Source organism: Rhinolophus sinicus, chromosome 8, assembly GCF_057876585.1.
Source record: "Rhinolophus sinicus isolate RSI-liver-muscle chromosome 8, RSI-T2T, whole genome shotgun sequence".
NCBI classification, from domain to species: Eukaryota; Metazoa; Chordata; class Mammalia; order Chiroptera; family Rhinolophidae; genus Rhinolophus; species Rhinolophus sinicus.
In genome coordinates, this window is record NC_142508.1 from 37831667 (window position 1) to 37854596 (window position 22930).

The 22930-nt window shown below is 50.4% G+C and overlaps 1 protein-coding gene across 2 annotated transcripts; it reads right to left on the minus strand.

The window, feature by feature from the left end:
• Positions 1 to 2828: 2828 nt before the first annotated feature.
• Positions 2829 to 22825, minus strand: CPT1C (carnitine palmitoyltransferase 1C). Of its 2 annotated transcripts, none has more exons than XM_074316078.2 (20): positions 20277 to 22825; positions 19709 to 19784; positions 19435 to 19589; positions 15510 to 15649; positions 14110 to 14281; positions 13646 to 13747; positions 13420 to 13557; positions 9215 to 9292; positions 8891 to 8998; positions 8686 to 8770; positions 8180 to 8375; positions 7855 to 8037; positions 7046 to 7151; positions 5839 to 5955; positions 5301 to 5465; positions 4931 to 5065; positions 4170 to 4322; positions 3619 to 3732; positions 3388 to 3480; positions 2829 to 3137 (listed from the first exon to the last, which is right to left on the minus strand). In XM_074316078.2, the coding sequence occupies exons 3-20, from the start codon at positions 19573 to 19575 to the stop codon at positions 2955 to 2957; spliced, it is 2409 nt and encodes an 802-aa protein (XP_074172179.1). In that variant the 5' UTR covers positions 19576 to 19589; positions 19709 to 19784; positions 20277 to 22825; the 3' UTR covers positions 2829 to 2954. The 2 variants fall into 2 exon arrangements, with proteins under 2 accessions (XP_074172179.1, XP_088656163.1); XM_088800037.1 differs by having other exon boundaries at positions 2970 to 3192.
• Between the last annotated feature and the right edge of the window lie 105 nt (positions 22826 to 22930).

Genomic DNA, 22930 nt, shown 5'->3' on the forward strand with positions numbered 1-22930 from the left:
CTCCGTTATCAGATTGACTGTGGCAGTATCACAGTGCTTGTGTTCCAGAAACCCTTATTTTATTTAATGGCTCAAAGCCATTCACATTACTTTCATTATGGTATATTGCCCTATTTGTCTATTTTACTATTAGTTATTGTTAGTATCTTACTGTTGCTAATTTATTAATTAAACTTTATCATAGGTATGTACGTATAGGAAAAAATTAATATATATAGGGTTCGGTACTATCTGGGGTTTCAGGCATCCATTGGGTGTCTTGGAACTTATCCCCTGTGGATAAGTGTGGGCTGCTGTACTTAGGCATAAAGCTGCTTACTAGGTAACCATGGTATCATGGTGGGAATCACTACAGGAAGCAGCTACCACCCCTGGGCAGGAAAAACAAAAGATGAAGTTTAGAATCATTGAAACTAAATGCTTGGATGAGGGGCCCACTGGAGATGAAACCCAATAAGTAGGGGGCATTGCTCAGTTGGCCCGGGTGTGTCTGAACTCAAAGGCCCACCAGGCACTGGAACTTTCTCAGGAAGGGTGCTGGTTGGTGAAGTGGTGCTGACATATCTGAGGGTATGCAAGATTTGGAAAAACTGCAAACTAGACTTGCCAGCTGCTACAGGAAGGAACTGCCTCTGCCGGGGTGAAGCAGCGCTGGTGATACTGATGAAAACAAGAAACTGACCGGAAATAAGCAAACAGAAAGGAGTGAGTCCCTTTCGCTTCCTCCTGTTGTCTGCAGTTCCTTTGGTGCCCCCTACTGGCGGCGTCTAGCACAGCCGGTGGGCAAAGCGGAAGTGTGGTTTTCAGAGTCCCAATCTCAGATTCACAAAGCCCAGTTTAGGACAGTGGATTTGAAACCAAGCGATAATAGCTTAATAACTGGCACACTTAACAGTACAGCGTGCCAAGGACCAGCGACGATGAGTAACCCAATTCTGTACCCATAAGGCCCAAGTATATTTTTAAAAGACTACTTGAATACACGAAAGATTATTTTCCTGGATAGTTAGTCTGAATTCTGTGCTGCTAAGTCTATCCAAATTACATCGTGGTTTTAATGCAAATTTAATCAAAATCCCAATGAGTTGTTTTTTTTAAGGATTTAATCCAATTATTCTAAAAGTCTTCTGAAGAAATACATATATGAGAGAAGGAAAGATTTCTTTTCCTATAGAAAATAAGATGGGTCTAAAACCAATAGATTAAAATTTAAGGTAACACTAATCAGTATGGTCCTGAAAAAAAGATTTTAAAAATTACAAACATTAAAACTTCGTATCTAATAATATTTGACAACCACAGTTCTGACAATTAAGTTTGTGAACTTGTTGCTGACAATTAAGTTGTTGAACAATGTTGTTAACCTTTTTTGTTATCTGAGGGATTATTGGGTATGAATTTGTACCAACTGGACAAACGGTTAACCAAGTTTACTATTTGGAAGTTCTGAAAAGGCTGCGTGAAAAAGTTAAGACGGCCTGAACTTTTCACCAACAATTAATGGCTATTGCATCACGACAATGCACCAGCTCACATGGCACCGTCTGTGAGGGAGTTTTTAGCCAGTAAACAAATAACTGTATTGGAACACACTCCCTACTCACCTGATCTTACCCCCAATGACTTCTTTCTTTACCCGAAGATAAACATTGAAAGGAAGATATTTTGATGACATTCAGGACATCAACGGTAATACGACCACAGCTCTCCGATGGCCATTCCAATAAAGTTCCAAAACTGCTTTGAAGGATGGACTAGGCACTGGCATCAGTGCATAGCTTCCCAAAGGGAGTACTTTGAAGGTGACCGTAGTGATATTCAGCAATGAGGTATGTAGCACTTGTTCTATGATGAGTTCACGAACTTAATTGTCAGAATTCATGTCATCATAAAGCAACTAATAGTAAAATTATTCTAAACATTATTTTGGGGATTGAAAGTGTACAATTCAGTGGCATTAATTACATTTGTAATGTTGTATAACCATTGCTATCTATTTCCAGAACTTTTTTTTTTAAAGATTTTATTGGGGAAGGGGAACAGGACTTTATTGGGGAACAGTGTGTACTTCCAGGCCTTTTTTCCAAGTCAAGTTGTTGTCCTTTCAATTTTAGTTGTGGAGGGTGCCGTTCAGCTTCAAGTTGTTGTCCTTTCAGTCTTAGTTGTGGAGGGCGCAGCTAAGCTCCAGGTCCAGTTGCCGTTTCTAGTTGCAGAGGGCGCTGCCCACCATCCCTTGCGGGAGTCGAGGAATTGAACTGGCAACCTTGTGGTTGAGAGCCCACTGGCCCATGTGGGAATCGAACCGGCAGCCTTCGGAGTTAGGAGCATGGAGCTCTAACCGCCTGAGCCACCGGGCCGGCCCTATTTCCAGAACTTTTGATCATCCCAAAACTAAAGCTCTATACCCATTAAACAAAACCTCCGCATTCCCTATTCCTCCCTCCACCCAGCTCCTAGCAACCATCAGGAACATCTTTTCATGTGCTTACTGGCCATTTGTGTATCTTCTCTGGAGAAATGTCTATTGAAGTCCTTGGCCCATTTTTGAATGGGATTGTTTGGAGTTTTTTGTTGTTGTTGAGTTGCAGGAGTTCTGAATATTAACTCCTTATTTACATAAATGACTTGCAAATATTTTCTCCGATTATGTGGGTGAAACACCACATTAGTTCACCCTATCAACAGTATCACTTTAATCAGACTAGATGAACAAGAAGTGCCCAGCGCACTGGAGGTAACTGGGAATGTCTGGTTGGGCTTGGGGATGGATAGGACCTTCTCTCCTTCCCCACCCCTGCCCAGCCCAGGAGCATAGCAATACCACATACTCAGTTCACACATCTTTATTGGACCAGATGTGGGATTTCCAAACCCAAACAGGCTGCCTCTGTACCAGCCCAGCCATAGAGACCCTCCCACTGTTCCTGGGGAGACCAGCTCCCCAATGGAAGGGGTCAAAAGTTGGTGGGTGTCGTGGATGTCCTGGAGCCCCTTGTGTGGCAAGGGAGAGAGTTAACCCTGTGCCCAGAGTCCTCCCCTAGCTCTCTGCACCCTCGCTTAAGATGCTGCCCCTCCTGGAACAGGGAGGCCACGTCCAACAGTGCTGCCTCAATGTGCTGCCCCAGCCGGTGGGAGTCCTGGAAGGAGAAATGGCTCACATCCAGGGGATGCTGGGAGAGGGGCTCCTGCGGGCTGAGAAACAAGAGCGCCGGCGTCCCTGACTCCTGGGTCTGAGGGAGGAGGGCGCTGGGGACCTGGACTCAGGGGCTGTGGGGCAGGAGGGGGCTGGGTCTGGACTCTTAGGTTGTAGGAGAGGAGGGAGCTAGAAAGGAGCTAGGAGTCCAGACTCTTGGGTCCTGAGGAAGGAGGGGCGGGGGTGTATCTCACCGTTTTTGTGCTTGATTTTTTGTTGGAGATGTGGAAGGTGATTGTGTCATTCCCCATGAAGATGTAAGAAACACCATAACCATGGTCATTGACCTGGAAAGGGACAGAGTGAGGGGAACAAAAGAGTCCCAGGTCCCCTCCTCCCCCACTACACAGGCATGTAGACCCCAGCCCCCTCCTCTCTCAGGGCCCAGAGTCCAGAGAGCTGGGGTCTCGCCCAGTCCCACTCACAGGCCCGAATCCACCACCAGAGGAAACGTAGTCGGGGTAATTGTGGACGTCAAACAGGTGGACCTGTTGAACAGGGATCTGGCTGGTGGCCAGCTGCCACTGTTCCGAGTGAACCTAAGGGACAGGAGATGGTCAGGTCACGTGTGCAATAAAGACAGACCCGCAGGTCTGCGCCCCCTTGGCTCAACTCCACTCCACACAGCCCTGGTCCTTTCTGACCTCCTCCCCTGGCTGCCCATTTCCCCTAAATCTGCCCTAGTCTGCAGTTCTGCCCTCCCCCTCCGTGACCACACTCTGCTCTGCACCACTTGACCACGCCCCCTCCTCTCATGACCCCACCCTTCTTTCTGATTAGCCCCTCCCATTTCTTTCCACGATTACACCCCTCTTCCCTTCTCTCTGCCCTCTCCTTTTCTCTCTTGCCCCCCCAATCCCTAACTCTCTCCTCTGCTGATACCTCCTTTTTCCAACATCATCCTCCTTGCCCTCAAGTGCCTCCCTTCCCCAGTGGCTCCCTACTTCCCTCTCTAACCCTTTCCCTGCACCCCAACCTGGTCCAAGAAGGGCGACTGCAGGTGGAGGAATTGCGACATGATGTAGAGTGCAAAGAGGTGGCGGTCGACCCCCTGTCCACTCATCGCTGCCTTCAGAAGAGCCTGGTGCTTATCCACCGCCAAGCGGAACAGGGTGAGGCACTGTGGGTCCTGGGGTCCCCGGGAAGGTCACACAGGCCATGGAAAAACAGGAAGTGGGCTTACTGCTGGGGCCTGGCACACCCCTGGCCTCAACCCAACTTGCAACATCCTTGCAAGGCAGAGATAGCAACTCTGTTTTACAGAGGAGAAACAGGCTCAGAGAGGGGAAGTCTCTTGCCCAGGGGCACATAGCAAGGCAGACCAGAATCAGATGGGTTCCCAGGTCTGTCTGACTCTGCTGAACCTCCTTTCATGGAACCACACAGGGTAGAGGGGAGCGAGAACAGAGGTACCTGGGGGGTTCTGACCAGAGAGGTTATACAGGGAACATGAGGAATGACGTAGAGGCTCAGTAATCAAAGAGAGCTACATTGTGCAACCAGGACTCCCTCTTGTGTGCTCCCCCGGTGCCCTGTGTGAGCCCCATTATCATACTATGCTGATCTATCTGTCTCCCCCCATCACTGAGCTCCTCGAGGTCAGAGACCAGGCTTGGTTCCTTCCTGTTCCTAGTGCCCATCATGGGTCCGGCCCTCAGAAGGCGCCCCGTAAATGTCTGCAAATGTATCAGTGAGGGCGTGGAAATGACAGAAGCCTCAAGTGAGGCCCACACCCACTGTCTTCTCCTTGTCGTCCATGGCTCTCACAAAGTTGCAGGCCTCCCTCGTGCAAGACCGCACCGTCTCCGTCCGGCCTTCCAAGAACAAGCGGGTCATAGTTGACTCATAAGTCAGGCAGAATTGACCCCTATCCTGGGGGACAAAGAGAAGAGGAGCCTGTCAGCTGGGCTCAGAAGTCTTCACAGACTTGACCCACCTCTGGACCCCCAGTTTTCTCCCCCTCAGGAATATGTGGCTGGGAGAGAGAAATGAAGGCGGGAGACCTACAGTGGCCAAGAAGAGTCATGAACGGGGCTGATGCGGCAGGTCTTGGGGGGCCAGGGAACCGAGGTCCTGAGAGGGGCTGGGGTTGTGGAACCCAACTGACCCGGAAGTGGGCCAGTTGCAAGGCCATCTGGATAAAGCTGTCTGAAGAGAGGTGACAGCGTTTGATAAAGCTCTTGCCAAAGTGGGAGAAGGGGAAGACGTGGCAGTCGATGTCTCCAGATAAGGTCTTGGCTCCCCTCAGGGCCAGAGAGATTAATAGATGCATCTGCCAGAGAAGGAGGGAGGAAGGAGTAGCTGGGGTTAGAGCTGGGGGTAGGGTTAGAGCTGGGAATGGGACTGGAGGTGGATGGAGATGGGGATGGAGTTAAGGTTGGGGTTTCAGATAGGTTTGGTGTTGGAGACGGGACTGAATTAAGGTATGGTGATGGTGTTGGGATAGAGATGAGTTTGGGGTGGAGATGGAGCTGGGGTTTGAGCTGGGGTAGAACTGCATTGAGGTTGGAGATGAGGAAGGCATTGGTGATGGGGTTAGGGTTAGAGTAGCGATTGGGAATGGTGAGATTGGGGGTGGCGATAAGTTTAGAGTCAAAGCCAGGAATTTGGGGACTTGGAGGAGAGGCCCAGAAACCCAGCCTCACCTTGTCTGGAAGGTCCCAGTGCAGCCGCTGTGGCTGGGGCAGTGAGGGGTCAGGATGGCCCTTGCAGTGGCCATCTGCTGAGTAGCCCAGCTGAAAGCATTCTGTGGCCAGAGTGAACTGTGTACAAATGGAGGCTGTCAGAGTCCCTTCTTCCCTGTGGTCCAAGGGCCATCTAACCAGGGACCTCTTTTATCAGTCCCTTCTCGGGGTGGAGGGAAGTCCCTGAGAAGCAGAAACCCCTGATGTTCACAGGTGGGTTCTCAGGTTCAAGTTCATCAAGAGCAGGACTGATATTAATACTCAACTGATGCTTACTGACCCTGTACTTCCGACAGGTAAAGAGCCAGCAGCATTCAGTCTGATCGAATGGGCCCACACCCTGCTTTTTTATTATTGTTAAATATTTTAAACATTGCTAAATATTTCAAGCCAGCCCTGACTGAGTACCAACTACCCTCTAGCCTTGCATTTCTCTTTGTCTCACTCTACGTGACATCTTTTCATTCTAAGTTGATATGAAGAGATATGTTGACATGAAGCGTCTGAAGATCTGAGGTTGAATTGAATTGAGAGCTTCATTTACCGATATAATCAAAGGGAAAAAATTCCCATTTTATAAACAAGAAACTGGCACAGAAGAGACAATGCTGACCTGGGCTGTCCTTGAGGTCTGGAAGGGGCCTCCCTCCCCCTCACTCATGCTCGATCCCCACGCTGGGCCCCATCCAAACACTGGGAACCCAATGGGATGCGGACACCACCCCCTGTGATTTAGGGACTAAATAAAATAGAGATGCGAAGGTTCTCCAACTTTTCCCCTGATGAAGGGGGAAACTGAGGCTCAGAGGAGGGGAGTAACTTGCCCAAGGTCACACAGCCAGCCAGAGCTAGAAGATGGTTCCAATTCAGTGTGACATGATTGAAAGGCTTCACATTCTGGTCTCAGAGCATTCGTAATTCATCTTTTTCCTCCGCAACTCCTGGTTCTGTGACACTGGGCAAATCACCTCCCTTCTCTGAGCCCCAATTGCTCATTCATCAAAGGACAGTCATAACCCCAGACTCCTTTCTTTGCTGGGTGGCCCTAGTCTGGTCTCTGCCTTTCTCTGAGCCTCCGTTTTTCCTCTGATCCCAAGGCCCCAAAAAGGGAGGTCTTTGGAAATGGGGGTGGCAGTCCCCAAGGCAGGGTGTGGGCTGGCTGCCCTACCTCCCACATATGTCCTGAGATGGGGCAGTCGGCCCATGAATGCTCCACGCTGAGGCCCAGCTTCCCATTGGAGAAGACGATGAGGGTGAAGGATTTGTCAAACCAGCTGTGGGGGGAGAGTTCAGAGTGGTCATCATAGAGCGGGGGCCAGGGGAAAGTTGGGGTGTTCTCTGTAGGACTTATGGGGGTTTCAGGGTGGGGAGATTTTTCTGGGAATTAGGGCTGGTATGGGGGTCTCTAAGAGGGTGGGATCTCTAGCACGTGGTTCTGGATGGCCTCTGAGACGCGTCTAAGCTTTGGAGAGCTGAGGGTATTGAAAGAACATGCCGAGAAAGGCTCCAGGCTTACCAGGTGCTGGGAGGTTAGGGACACTGTCCCAGGGGGCTCAGAAATCAGCGTACCGCCTGGTGGGCATCTAGGAAGTTGTCTGAGGATCTCTAGGTCTAGGGGTCCCAGGGCTGGGGTCCTGGATTTAGGGTGCTAGCATTAAGGTCTGAGGATTCTACAGTTCTTCGTCTGAGGTCCCCCCACACTTGGGGTTCTGGATCTGGGAGTCTCTGGATCTAAGGGTCCACGTCTGAGATTTTGGTCCCAGGGTCTGGGGTCCTGGGCCTAGGGGTTCTCTGGATTAGAGGTCCCCAGGTCTCAAGGCATTGGGTCTGGGGTCCTCAGATCAAGGGGGCCCCCGGATCTGGAGACGCCCAGGTCTGGGGTCCAGGGTCTGCCTATCTAGTGCCCAGAGTCTTACCTCTGGATACTAGGTTCTGGTCGCAGGTTGGGGTGGAGTCCAAGTCCCCAGGCTGACTCACCGGTCATGGCCCCTGCCGGCCAGCAGGGCGTGGGCATAGTCATCCAAGGAAGCTGCGGGGTCCTCCCTGGTGAGCCCCTTGGGCTCAGAGTCCAGTGATACAAAGAAAGCAGCCCCTTCCACTGCCTCCAAGGCTTCCTCCGCCTGGGTCTTCAGAGACCTCCGCACTTGGGCCCACATGTCCCTGTTGGGGGACGTGCCTCAGCCCTCCATCCTGCCTAGGATGGCCCTCCACCCTGCCCAGCCTCCACCAGACCCCCAACTCTGCCCTCTGCAACTTCTGGACGTGGGCTGGGCCTCTGAACACCCCGACCTCCCACCCTCACCTGGGAGCAGCGGTCAGCGCCGCCAGATGCTCCTCGTGGGGGCAGGCGGGTGAGGGGTCGTCTAGGATTCGCTGGAACTGCTGCTCCAGGGCGCGTGGGGAAAGCAGGCCACTTTGGGAGTGGGTCCCTACGCGGAAAAATCGGCCCCGGTGGAAGACGGCCACATGTCGGCTGTCACGGAGGTGGCGAATGTGGTCTAGGGGTGGCGTGGGCAGAAACATGGAGGACAGGAAGGTCAGAAACATTATAATAAGAATAGCGACCACTTATTAGGCACTTGCTACGTGGCTTACACTGTTCTAAGCACTCATTTAATCCTCACCACCCTATGTACCCTTATTATCCCATTTTAGACATGGGGAAACTGGGGCTCAGAGAGGGTAATAACTTGCTCAAGGTCACACACCTAGAGAGCGATGGAGCTGGGATAGGCTGGCTCCAGAGAACATGCTCTTAGCCCCTACACTGTTCCTCCTCTGTCAGTAAGGAAGGGAGAGGGGTCTCACCTTTCGGGACCCCAGGAATACGCGTGGTGTTGAATATCTTCTCATACTGGGCAGAGCATAAGGGCCGCATTCCCATCAGCAAAGTCTGCAGGAGACCATGGGCTCGTGAATTGGCCTCCCCTTCCCCGGGGACCCACATGTACCCACAGGCACAGGACCACAGCCCCTGTCCCCAGCCCCCAGCCCCCAGGGGTAGCCCTCTCACTGGCAGGATCTCCTGGCGGTTCAAGCGGAGACGGTACAGGAGGAGGGCGTGGACTGCGTTTCCCGCACGAGCGGCCTGCACCGGCGTGGGCGTGACGTACAGGAAGTCCTGGGGGCCGGCCGAGGGCATAGCAAAACGCCTGGGGTCAGGTTTGCCCCTGTGTGGGCACTGACACCAAACACTGGTACTGACCCCAAAAGAGGGATGGTGAATTCCAGACTGTGATTTGGGTCACCCACGTTCTTCCCAGACACCCCAATCTTAGAGCCAGGAACTATGAACCCCACCCCCTTCCAGCTCCTAACCCCCTTCTCCCCTTCTCACCATCATATAATAGTTGCTATTCACCATCAGAGAGTTCCGGGAGCGCAGGTACACAAATTCTTCCCACCAGTCACTGACCTGGGAGTACAGCAGAAAGACACACAGCTGGGGCGCTGGGGCCAAGGTGGGGGGTGGGGGAAAGTGGGAAGTTCGAGCCCCTCAAGACTTTGCTATGTCCAACAGGGAGGGTGGAGCTCAGTGAAGGAGGCCATCATGATCAGTAACCATCAATAACCTAGAAGTCCATCAGTGGGGGGTCACTTAGCTAAACCATGCTACACTCATGCTATGGAATACTACACAGCTGTCAAAAACAACAAGGTGCATCTATAATATATTACTGACAGAGTGAGCACCAAGATATACTGCCAAGTGAAAGGCCGGGTGCACAATGAGATATGTCTATCGATCCCACCAGAATTTTAAAAAAATACTACCAAGACCCAAGTGTCCATCAACAGATAAATAGACAATCAAAATGTGGTCTATCCATACAGTGGAATGTTAACGTAAAAAGGAATGAAGTTCTGGTATGGGCTACAACATGAATGAGCCCTGAAAACATTATGCAAAGGGAAATGAGTCAGACACGAAAGGACAAATAGTGTGTGATTCCACTTACATGAAAAATCTGAAACAGGCAAATTCATAGATACAGAATGGAGATGTTTTGCCTAATGGGCACAGAATTTCTGTTTGGGATGATGGAAAAGTTCTGGAAATAGCGGTCATGATTACACAACATTGTCAATATACTTAAAATTGTACATTTAAAAAGGTAAATTTTGGGGCAGCCCGATGGCTCAGTTGGTTAGAGCACGCGCTCTCAATAATAAGGTTGCCAGTTCAATTCCTGCATGGGATGGTGGGCTGCGCCCCCAGCAACTAAAGATTGAAAACGGCAACTGGACGTGGAGCTGAGCTGAGCCCTCCACAACTAGATTGAAGGACAACGACTTGGAGCTGATGGGCCCTGGAGAAACACACTGCCCCCCAATAGTCCCCAATAAAATTTTTTTTAAAGGTAAATTTTATATTATGTATATTTTATCACAATAAAAATTACATACTTATGTATATTTTACATATCACACATATGTTTTCTATATTATATAATATATAACTATATTATATTACAATTATATGTATTGTATATAAATAAAATTTATTTTATAGATATATCCACGATTAGAAATATATGTCTATATATGCTCAGAAAAGACCCTGACCAAAGTGTTTTTCACAGGCGATGGTGGGAGGGACAAGAATTACCAGGAGGTGGTCAGAGGGAACTTGAATATTTTCTAGATGTTTTCCTTTCTTCTGTCATAGAATCTATGAAGACATACATGTTTGCTTACATCTTGAAGTCAATGGCATCTTACACTTCCTTATACTTAGGCAGGATATAGTTGTCCTTCTCTGGGAATGTGAAACATCTTCTGGAAAAATCCAGAAGTTTCCAGCAAATGCTAGAAAAGTTCTATACCTTGATATAGGCTGCAATTATATGGTCATACGCATACATAAAATTTCACCAAGCTGTACACTTAAGATTTGTGCATTTTACCATATGTGTAACATTGTAACATTATATGTATAACATACAACTTTTTTTTAAAAGAAAGCATTGAAAGCATTAAAGTTTGCTGAAGGATGTCTATGGCTCAGAAGAAAATCCTGGAGATAACCGAGCAAGATTTTAACCACCAGAAACAATATGGGGGTGGTTGAGGGGAGGAATGAATCAGACCTGGTGATATCCAAAGCAAAATCAAATTAGGCTGGTTTTACTAAAAGCCATTATAGCACACTGTGATGCTTGGCTTTGGTTATATTATAGGATCTTTCACGAAGTGCTATATCCCAAGGTTCTTGACAACACAGAGAATAAAGCTGTGGGGAAACCGGGACAATACGGACAAATCTGAATCAAGAGGCAAGTGAGACAAATTGGGATTCTAAATGTGAAAGTCTTAGGGGGTGCCTTGGCCAATTTACTATATTGACAGCTTCCTTTTAAAAGTTTGCTCAGGAGTGGTCTTTGATACAAATCTGTCTAAATAAGTCTAGATGAGCTCTTTTCATACACAGTTGATTCTCGTTACTCACGGTAGTTCTGTTCTACAAAGTCGCTGTGAACACTGAATTAGTGAAGACTGAACCACTGCTCCTGGGGAAAGACACGATCAGGTTCCTGCAAGCCTCTGGTCACCACATTTTCACCAATCAATCAATACATAAACTAGCTTCGTGTGCGTTTCTGCTTAAAGATACCTTATTTAATATATATTGTTGATTCATTCATATTGAAGTCATGGCCAACAACTCATGTCTGAAGGCAGTTCATCTAACATGTGCATTTTCTCCATAAAGCACATTGCAGCACTTCAGCATGACACTTGAGGGCCATTTTCAACAGCGAAACCACCAACAAAACACATAAAAATGCAAACAACGTGAAACTACATAGATCACAAAAAGGACGTGTTTACAGTGTGAGAGCTGCATTGTACATTAGATGATGGTGTATGTTGTAATTAGAGGTACGGTGAAATACATCCATGGTGTGTGTGTGTGTGTGTGTGTGTGTGTTTATTTAATTTTTTAGAGCAGAATGATTGAAGAGCATGAAGGAAAAAAAATGTAAAAACTAAGGCCTGGCTTCCATTCTACCTCTCCAGACACAACTTAGCGCCCTCCATCATGCTTGTCTGACTTCCATGCTGCTACCCCTTGGGGGTCTGTCCCAGACCCTCTTCCCTTTTCACTCTATATTCTTGCTTCCGATATCTCATCCAAGTCTAATGTTTCAATTTTCTTCTAAAGCTGAGGGTCCCAGTTTGCAGTCACAACCCGGCCTCTTTCTTGAGCCCTTTCACCAGGTCTCTGAGGTGTCTCCCCTGGACCCTCCAGGTCAGTCTCCACGGAGACTGCCTCCACGGAACTCAGTGTCCTGACACCAAAGCTGTTCCCCTTCTCCTCATGTAAGGGACAGCCACACAGCTCCCCCCACCCATCACCAGGTGAGACCATGGGTGCCCTCTTTGCCGTCTTCCTTCTCTTCCTCCTCTCCTTTTGACAGCACGGCAGTTCCCAGCCCCACCCTCCTGACCCCGGGTGCACTCTGCCTGTCCCCTTTGTTGCACAGTCGCCTCTCAGGCCTTGTCCTCTCCCTCTAAACCCTCACCCCAGCCTCCCAGCCTCCAGCGTCTCCTCTCCCTTCCAGACTTTCCCCCTCCCCTGCTGAGAATCTCCCCCTGGCTCCTGAGCACCGCCATGACAAAGTCCAGGGTCCTCAGCTGGAGTCCAGGCCTCTCCCCACCACTCCGCCATCACCTCTCATGACCACCGCCTTTGAGTTTCCTCGTTGTAACCAGAGTAAAGCCTCCTTGCCTCCAGCCCACGCCCTACAACTTTCCTACTTCCTCACCTTTGCTCAGCTGTTCCTTCCTATCAACCTGACGGGTTCAAATTCTCGCCAAACCTCAAGACTCAGACCTAATACCTTCTCCTCCTGGAACCATGATCCTCTCATCCAGCTGCGGCCTCCTCTGACTCCCCCGCCCACACAGATACTTACATCATCCCATCTGTCTCTTCATTGCTACCTCCACCTTCACAAGCTACCTGAGGCTAATAAGGCTTCCTATAGGATGGGAGCCCGGTATGCCCTGATTCGGGGGAATCGCTGACTCGCTCTATGCCTCAGTTTCCCAAGGAGCTCTCCTGAACTAAGAATAGAAGCCCATTTAGGGAAGGTGTGTCCTTGAGCAGAGGGTGGAGGGAAAGAACTACTTTGGGGGCGGGGCTTAGGGTGTTGCCAGGAGAGGGGTTACATGTTGGATAGGTCCCGGAATTCTGGTTCAAATACTGGCGGAGCTCCAGATGTGGGCGGGTCCTGGAGGCGGAGCTTAGGTTGGAGAGCCAGTTTCAGAACGTTGGACCATGGAGGGCGGAGCTCAAAGTGTTGGCACACGATAGACGGGGTTCAGAATATTGGAGAGTAGAGAGGAGCTCGAAATATCAGAGCATCTGGGGCTGGGTTTAAATTATTGAAGCGTAGGGGCAGGGTTGAGATTGAGTGTCTCGGACCTCCAATCGCCGCAGGGTCTAGGGGTTATGGGCGGGGCGTGGAGCGGGGCGTATAACTCAGGGTTAGGAGGGTGGGCTCAGAACCTTTGCCTTGCGGATGGGGGACTCACGTAATTGGACGCCCACCAGGATTTGAGCCGCAGGTACCACTGCAATAGTGACGCCTGCAGCCTCAGGAATTCCTGCGCTAGGATCGTGGTATTCTCGAAGTCCTCGTCCGAGAGGACAGGACGGACAGACTCCAGGTACTGAGGGGACAAGGCGGAAAAGAAGGTAGGTCACGCCCCCCGCCCACCCCGCCTGCTTCTTCTCCCCATCCCCCGGTACAAGGCCCACCTTGCGCACGGTGTCCTGCACAGAGGGCACGGGCTGGCGCGGCAGGGAGCGCTGGTAACTGAAGAGCATCGGGTGGCGGCCGGAGAAGATGCGGACCAGGGCCTGGAGAGAAGCGAAAATTAGTGGGTCATTAAACCTTTCAGCGGGGCCAAGGATGGGGTGGGGTCTATGTGACAACCCACAGAGAGAATGGGACAGAAATCCAAAGAAAGGGGGACAGACATCGAGAGAAAGGGGGCCAGAAACCTAAAGATAGAGGGAAAAAAGACCCAGAGAGAGGAAGACAGAGACCTATAGAGAGTAGACTAGAGACCCGGGGTTGGGGAATGGAGACCCACAGAAGGGGGACAGAGACCTAAAAATAGAGGGGACAGAGATCCAGAGAGAAGGGGACAGAGACCCAGAGAGAAGGGGACAGAGAAGCGGCTCCTGGAGGCCTGAGCAGGGCTCTGCCCCTCACATACCAGCCACGTCTTGGTGAGGGAGGACATGGCTCCGTGGGGTTCCAGGAGCCAGCCGTGGTAGGACAGAAGCAGCCTCAGAGCGACGTGAAGTGTGAAGATCAGGGCTCCCCAGAGACACGAAGCAAACAGCGCAGCAGCCAGGACCCCCCGAAGCCTGTGGTGCTGTCCTCCCCTGAGGGGAGAGGAAGAGAGGATGGGCCTGGGTCCCCTAGTTTCAGAATCCCCCCGTCTTCCAGCCCCATCCAGCCCCTGCCCTCCCTGATATTCTCTGACTCTGGTGTTTTGGCTTTTGGAGGTTTATCTCGTAGAATTAGAGTCAGAGAAGTCCAGTTTCCTAATTTGTAAAGTAGGTGTGATCTTCTCTTGGCACCTACTCCGCCCAGGATTGTGGGGACACCAACCTTTTAGAATCACTTCCCGTGTTAATTGGTAGGTGCTTAACAGGTGGTATTTCTATTGAAGGGACACTTTTCCCTCCCAGATATCGAATTATGCTTTAAGGGAGTGGTTCTCAAAGTTTAGCCTCTGGACCAGCAACATCAGCACCACCGGGAGCTTGCTGGAAATGCAAATTCCTAGGCCCCACCCAGACCTACTACTAGAACAGAATCTCTTGGGGTGGGGCCCAGCAATCGGTGTTTTAACAAGTCTGACATGTGATTCAAATACAAACTAAAGTTTAGGAAACTGGTCTAACGTTACAGTAAAACAACATGTTTGCAAAGTTGGAATAGACATGGGAGCAAATCACACCTGGAGGTCTTGGGGTGCGTCACTTCCTTTCTATAGACTGGGTAAATCTAGTCTTCCTGGAAGTTTCTACCTCTGATCCAAGATCTGCCCTTTGGGGCTGTCTGCACAAAATCTGCCTTCTTCCCCAGGGGGACTAACAGTCAGAACCTGCCACTTCACCGGCATCTGGTTGCCAAACCTTTACCCAAAATGACTGCAACAACTATAACATTACAACTTTTTATTTAATAACTTCCTGGCATTGTACTGAATATTCCACATGCATGATTTTGTTTAATTCTTCCAACTATGCTAAGAAGCAAATATTATTATCCCCATTTTACAGATGAAGACCCTGACACCAAGAATGGTGATCTTTCACCTAAGAGTACACATCTGGGGACTAGCAGAGTTCATACTTTCATTGGTATAGACAACTATACCTGGACATTTTCTAGTTTCTTTCTTAGCAAGAAGCAGCCAGGATGGAAAATGTGCAGAGAGAATAGAGGAAATCACCTCCTTTTTATTGACGCTGCACCTTTATTAATCTGTCCCAAAGTAAGCCTCAGAGTTTTTCTTTAGCAGGCACACCACACTGATACAGAAGCTTACTGGGTGCAGGAAAAGGGATTAGCAAGGTTACTTGGCTAAAGTGGGGAGCTCACCAGTCTGGCAGCAACTCTTTGATTTTCTCCATCAGTCCTAGGGAAGGGTCCAGCTGGAGGAACCAGGCGAGCTGGATTGCACTGAAGAGGAAGAGCCAGCTGAGGGGGTTGGCGGGGAACATACCAGTGAGAAAGTCGTTCTGTAGGCAAAAAGAGGGCATCCATCCAATCAGTTATCGTGTCCTCTAAGCACCATTCTTAGATATTGATTGAGCATCCAGTGTGTACTGGGCCCTGAGCTGGGTGCTCAAGACCCAGTGGGGAACAGAGTGATTTAGGTTCTGCCCTCAGGGCGGTCAGTCTGGAATGAGTGATAATGGCAGTAGGATAAGCATAGGAGCAGTGGTGGCCGGTTGCTCAGCCCAAGGGAGTCAGGGAGGACTTCCTGGAGGAGGTTACTCTCAGGCAGGACCTTGAAGGCAAAATGAGCCCCCAGGTACAGTAGGGTCTGGAGCTCAGTAGGCCTTCTAGAACTACCTGGCCATGTAATGAGTGAGGGGTGAATGAAAGTGCTGAGTTATTAACCAGATTCCTAGGGAAGGGTGATCTAGATAACTAACACTTAATGAGCGCTGACTATGTGTCAGGGATTTACAAGGCTTAACTCTTTAAATCTACGCCACAACCCTGTGAAGTAGATAGTAAGATGATCGCATTTTATTAGGTTGATGCAAAAGTAATTGCGGTTTTTGCAATTGTTTTTAACCTTTTAAACAGCAACTACGTTTGCACCAACCTAACACAAATGAAAATCCTCAGCTTCAAGGTCACACAGAGAGCATTGCTAAGACAGGATAAGAGCTACAGTTGGTGGGGCAGCAATAACCAGGCTCAAGAAACCACTTTGTCTCTTCCCACATTTAAGGAACAAGAAGGCCTCAGGGATCAGGGTTTAGAACCTGGACTCAAATCTCTGTCACTAACTAGCTGAGTGACCACAAGCATGTGATTCCACCTCTCTGTGTCCTCATCTGTAGAATGGGAATGATCCAGAACTTGGCTCAAAGGGCTGTCTATCACAAGAGCTGGATGAGAAAATGTCACTCCACAAATGCTTATTGCAATCCTATAGCAGTGACAGGACAGCAAGATTACTGCTCTTCTGGGGAACAGAAACAACACCTATATAAGTCAAGGATTTAGTGTAGCGTATCAGATGGTGCTAGGTGCTATGGAGAAAAACAAAGCCTAGAAGAGGCCTGGAGAAGTGGCTGGATTGCAAAGCTCAGAACCAGGCACACAGTAGATGCTCAATAACTGTTACTACAGTGATCCTTTCTATTGCTGCTCTACTTTTCCTTGGGGATTTTACTTGACAATCTTCCTTTGGCTTGGCAGGAAAAGGTTACGGGCGAATGCGGTTATTTTTTGTTTCATTTTTCTTTTTAAAAAGAACTTGTCAGTTCTATCTGGCACTCTGGACTGCAATAGAACAGAGGCTTCATAATAGCAGGGAATGTCTTCATGGCACTTTGACCTTGTCTAAGACCACACAGCCAGCAAGTGGTGGAGCTAGGATTTAAACGCAGGTCCCCTGGCTCCAGGGTCCACTAGCAACCACTCAAACCATGCAGATGCCTTGGGACCCTAATGCAACAGGATGTCCTACAAAGTACTGTCTTCTGGAGTCTGCTGTGTCTCCAAATTTCATATTCATTTGGAAACCATTTCAGGGGACACTCTGACTTCCTGCTGATGAACGTCCCACTAAGCGATGGATATCATGCCACACGCTTGGCCCAAGTGACCCATCCATTAAACATCATTCACAACAGCCCCATGGCGTAGGTTCTGGGACCACATTCTAGAAAAGCAGCCCACAATAGTGGGCATCTGCATGGGATCAGAACCAGACTGCTAATTCTAGCTCTGCCTCGAGTTCTACATCTTAACAGCTGTGTGACCTTGGGAAAAAGTGAAAGCGCCTCTTTGGGCTGCTGTTCCTTTATCAGTAAAATGGGGCTAACAACAGGCCTGCCTTAGAAGGCCCTCAAGAGCAATAGATTTAAAGGGATTGGTTAGTGTAGAGTCCCAGACACACTACTACCCAATGTGATTTTAGCAATGAGGGAGCAGAAGCCCAGAGAAGCTATTAACATGCTGTAGGTCACACAGCACCTACATGGCACGTAAAATAATGGCAATGCTAGAGTCATCACTCCTGTGAGCCAGGCCTTCTGCTAAGACAACTAATACTTCCAACAATCCCTTGAGGCAGGGACAGTCAAGGTTTCCATTTTATAAATGAAGACACTGAGGCTTGGCAATCGGTCTATGGAATCACAGCTCTGGTGTTGGGGAGGGCACAGCCCTCACCCTGGTACCAAGTTCCAGCAGCTATGGCTTCAGGGTGGCTCCTGGGGTCCCAAGGTAAAAGAGGAAAGACATGAGAACTCCAGGTGACCTTCGGGGAGAGAAGTGGCTGTAGGCTAGAAAGGGAAGAGTGACCATCATTACAATTATCATTTAATACTAATGTGAGCATCTGGTGGAGGCCGTTGGCCATAGGGGACATCTGACTCTGGAAAGGGCTTTAGGTCTTAACTCTTATGCAGGGGTGACTGTCAAAATATTCAACAATACAATTCCAGTAAAAATCCATCTATAAGCATAGAAATCAGAACAATGATTGCCTTACAGTGAGGGCGAGGTGGGGGGTGTTGACTGGAAAAGGGCTTGAAGGAACATTCTAGAATGGTGGCAGTGCTGTCTTGATGGGGAGTTGGTTATACAGGTATTGTGAAAATTCAGTTTACTTAAAAAAAACTGTACATTTTTCTATATGTAATTTTCTCTTAGTTTAAACATGTATATGCATACATATATGCTTATTTTTATTCTCTATTGTCTTCCACTCCAACTAAATGGAGATCTCCATGAGGGCAGGATTCCTTCTGTCTTGCTCCCTGCCGTGTCCTTAATGCCCCAAACAGTGCCAGACCCTGAACAAATGTTCCACAGACAATTGCTGAATGAATGAAAAACAATATTATCAAAAGCTAACACTTACTCAGCATTTGCCTTGGGCCAGGCATTTCGCTCAGTGCTTTCATGTAAGAATTCATTTAATCCTTGTGACTGTCCTGTGAGGAAGGGGCCATCATTATCCCTGTTAACATGTGGGGAAACTAAGGAGCACTTGCCCAAGGCCACACAATTAGTAGTGGCAGAGGCAGGATTCAAACTCAGTCCTGGCTGACCCCACAGGTGTTTAAGACCTGTGTTGACAGACAGAGGATGTGACCAGCAGGGAGACTCTGTAAGTAGATGGTGCCAGAGTTCTAGAACCAGGGACTGTGGGGCAGACACGGGTTCTAGTTATATGGAGGGCATGGGTATTTTAGAGCCAGGGCAAGGAGAAGTTGGGCTTTTCCAAAGCTGGGGCAGCAGGATTTATGGGGATTGAGAAGTGCAGGTTACAGATATTAGAGGTTCACAACTCAGAACTGAGGGGCTTTCAGGATTGCGGAGTGGGCTACCCAAGATCTTGATCAGGTCTTGGGGTTCTGGAAAGGGGAGCACCTAGTTTACACTTGATCTTAGCCAAAAGGCCGAGAAACGATAGGGGAGCACCTAATTTAGAGCCTGGAGATAAAAGGGAAAGATGAGATGTGCATCATGGGAAGGGGACTGAGTTCTAAAAATGGGGGTGAAAGTTGTGTTTGGGGATGTGGGGAAGGTGGGGGTCCAGGAAATGGGTATAAGAGGTCAATAGGGGTTCCTAGTAGATGAGGTTGAAGACCCCAGAAGTCGGCTACAAACCAGGAAATAGCTTTAGGGGTCTTATTAGTGGACATCAGAAATCCCAGAAAGGGGTGATATGGTCCCAGAAGTGGGACCACTAGGATGCTGGAAGTTGGCCTCAGGCATCCTGGAAGCAGGTAACTGGATTCCCAGAAGGAGACCAAGCTGCACCCCTCCTCACCCAGAAACGTGCGAGATGCCTTTTCCAAGAGCGCAGTCCGGACAGGTAGATCTCCTGCAACACCGGGGCACTGAACTCCACTTCCGCCCTGTCGGAGGTCAGTGAGGGTAGGAAGCCTACAGCCTGGTGTGCTTCAGCCATGTCGCGTTAGACCCCTGGGAGGAGAACAGAGGGTCATTCTCCAGGTCCCTAGCCCCCAGTTCCCTCAGACCCAGGACTCCAGGTCCTCAGCCCTCTCCTCCCGCTGACCCAAGAATACAGGATGCCAGCTCACCCTTCCTAAGCACCTGGGGTATCTTGAGGGTCCCAGCTGAGACTCCGGTGTCGGGGGGGACGTCAATTGGGCATCTCTGTGAAAACAGAGAGGCGGGAAGGATATCTCCCCCTTTTGCGGCTCTGCCGATGACGTGGTGCCGGAGCAGCGCTCACAATATAGGACTTTTAAGATTCGGGGGTGGAGGAAGGAAACCTGTCCAGGGTGAGTTGAGGGGTCTCGATAAAAAAATATTAGTCCTAGACTCATTTGACACGAACACCTGCCGGACGTTGGCACTGTCCACCCGATTTCCGCTTCCCATTCCAAGGCGGGGGTGGGGTGGGGACTGTCTATAAATTCACCCTCTCTGGGGTGGCCCAGCGTCCCCTCCCCCCCCCCCGCCCCTGGAGCTAGAGACGATGGGAGACGGAACATCCTACTGCGCATGTCTCGCAGCCAGGGATGCTGAGGCTGTGAGCCCAACATGCGTCCAGGACAAGTGATGGAGAGGCTCGCATGCCCAACCCAAGAAGACACAGGCCTCCAGCCCCCGCAGCAGTTGGGACCCCTCCGGGCCGGTACTTACGCTGAATCGGGGGTGTGCCGATCAGATCCTGGGGACCAAGCCGGAGTACACCTTCCCAAACCCCTATTTAGAGCGCAGACCCGTCTCCCACTTGCATACGACCAATCCCAGAGCGACGAGTCCACGACTTGGTCGACGGGCCTTCAGAACTCCTGCCCACCCCGGATTATCCAACACCCAGGAACCTGGATTTCTGTCTTGCGTGTGCCTCGCGGGGTATTCAAGTCCCTGGTTTTATTTCTGTTCTCTTCAAATCCCTGTGTTCTATCCCCGCCTCCTTCAAATCCCCGCCCCCTTCGAATCCCCGCGTCCAATCCTTATCCTTGTTTCTCTAACCCGCTTGATTCTCCATTTGGCCTCCCGCGTTCTACGCAGAAATCTACCCCTTCGAACGCTACGTTCTTGGGCTCCCAATTCCGCTGTTTTTCAAAGAGCTCGCTCCTTTATCTTCAAGGAACGAAGCTGAACTTGAAACTCACAGCCTACCTCTGGGTACACGTAAAGTGACGCACGTGGAATATCGAGCCGGAGCAAATCTCAGCCCTACCACCCCGGGGAGGGAGGAGGGCTGTTTTGGGGTCGGGTTGGTGTACCAAAACCACCCACAGAACGTGCAGCTGCATGGATTGAGTTGGCGTGAAGGAGCTACAGCAGATTGGATTCAAGTTAGACAGTCAGAGGGACTTCCGTGAGGGAAAATGTGCATGGATAAAAGGGAAGAATACAATAGTGACCGGGCTCAGATGGGGAGGGTGGAATGAGACTGAAACACCGAACAATTTCATTCAGCTCTGGACGTTAATGTCCGTGGTGGCTCATGTGTGCCCCTTGGGGGGGGTGACCGGTAGGAGATGATCTCTGGGTAAGCCCACAAGGAGTTAGGGGAAAAGGAACGCGGTCGTAACCCCAATATACAGATGGGTAAACTGAGGCCAGGGGCGGCAGAGACATTCCAGATGTCACCCAGCAAGCTGGTCACTGCGCTGGCCTTCTTGCTGCTGGTCGGGTCCTGGAGACAACGCAACAGGGCTGGGACCTCTCGTCGTCGGTGGCGCCATAGCTGTGGGGGATCCTGGGGCTCACGACTGACCTTCCCTGAGAGCTCCTTGGTGGAGGCTGAGCGGAGCCAGTATGGTCTCTGGCAGTTGGTGTGTTTGGTATGTGCCCAGGGAATAGAAGCGCCCGCAGTGCTGGAATAACCTGGCTCCCGAGCTCAGACAGAAGCTACTCATGAAATGGGGCTCGGTGGGGTAGGGGAACCTAGAATTCCGAGAACCAAGAGGGGTGCGCGCGCTTAGATGGCTTTCCCATTCCATCGCAGAAAACCCTGACCCAGAGAGCGCACCCCACGTGCATTCTCCTCACCACGTCCCTGCCTGCCACCAGACTCACCTGACCCCAGAAATTCGGGTTGCCCCAGAACAGACAGGACCAACAGCAGGAGGGTGTAGGCAGTCACCGCCGGGTGGAAAACCGGTGGGCAAGCAGCCTTTGAGGTGTGGCCCCAGCCCCTAGAAGGGGCTGGATAAAGCTCTCCCAGAGCCGGCTTTAGCTCAAAGAATCAGGGCCAGTCCCCACTTCCCAAGTGGGGGAAAATAGACCAGAGTCTACCACACCACCCAGGGCAGGATTATAACCTGGACCCCCATATCCTGCACTGCACTTAGGGAGCCCTCACAGGTGTGAGGGTCAAACTGCACCGCTGCACCCTCCCCCCATACCCCCAGGGAGGTGCGATGCTTTTAAGGTAGAGAGGTAAGGGGTGGGGCAGCTGACAGGTGCTAGTGGTGACTCTCAGGGCTTCCAGGAAAGGAGTGGGAGGGGAAGCTCTGTGCTCCCGTAGTTGCCATCTCACCCATCAAGGACCAGCACAGCCAGGCAACTTTCAGAGGAGGCTGGGAAATGAGGGGCACGTGCAGACAAGGCCACCTGAGGATGGGGACAAAGGGAGTCTGGGCTCCAGCTGCACTGAAGCAGGTGTAGCAAGGGCTGTGGGAAAACACGATGTGTTGTGATCCAGGTTGTGTGGACAGTGTCTTGGTGGACCAAGGACTCTGTGCACAAGGCCATGGGGAAGGGCAGGTGGGTGAAAATGCCACGCCTGCAGCAGAAGCTGGACGGACAGCCCCTGGAAGGTTACTGAGGCCTCGTCCATCTCTGTTGCCCTGAGATGGGACCCCCACACACACACTGATTCCCATCCCCAAGCTCCAAGTCAGGCTGGGGGAGGAAGCAGACACACATCCCAAGGAATTCTATCCCCCAAGGCAACCCCGCCATGACTGTTTCCCCAGCTGCAGAAAGTCGCTGCCAGTTAGCCTTGGCCTGACCTTGGAGGGTCCTGGACAGCAAAAAATGAGAGAACAATGTGTCAGGGGAGGTGGAGAGAGTTTTCTGGGAAACTTCAGGGCCCAGCTGTGCTAGAAACCCCTAACCTCCCCAGCCTGGCAGGGCTGCTGGGAACAGAACCATATAATGGAGTCTCAGGGGGCAAGAGAGGGGGATAGGGGAACAGCTGACCCCCAAGAGAAGGCTGCGGAGGTGAGGTGGAGTGAGGGTAAGGGTCCTGGGAGAGAGCTAAGGGGAGAGTGGGGATAAGACACTGAGAAGATTGAGGAGAGAGAGACCCCAAGAGGCCAGAAAAGAAAATGAGA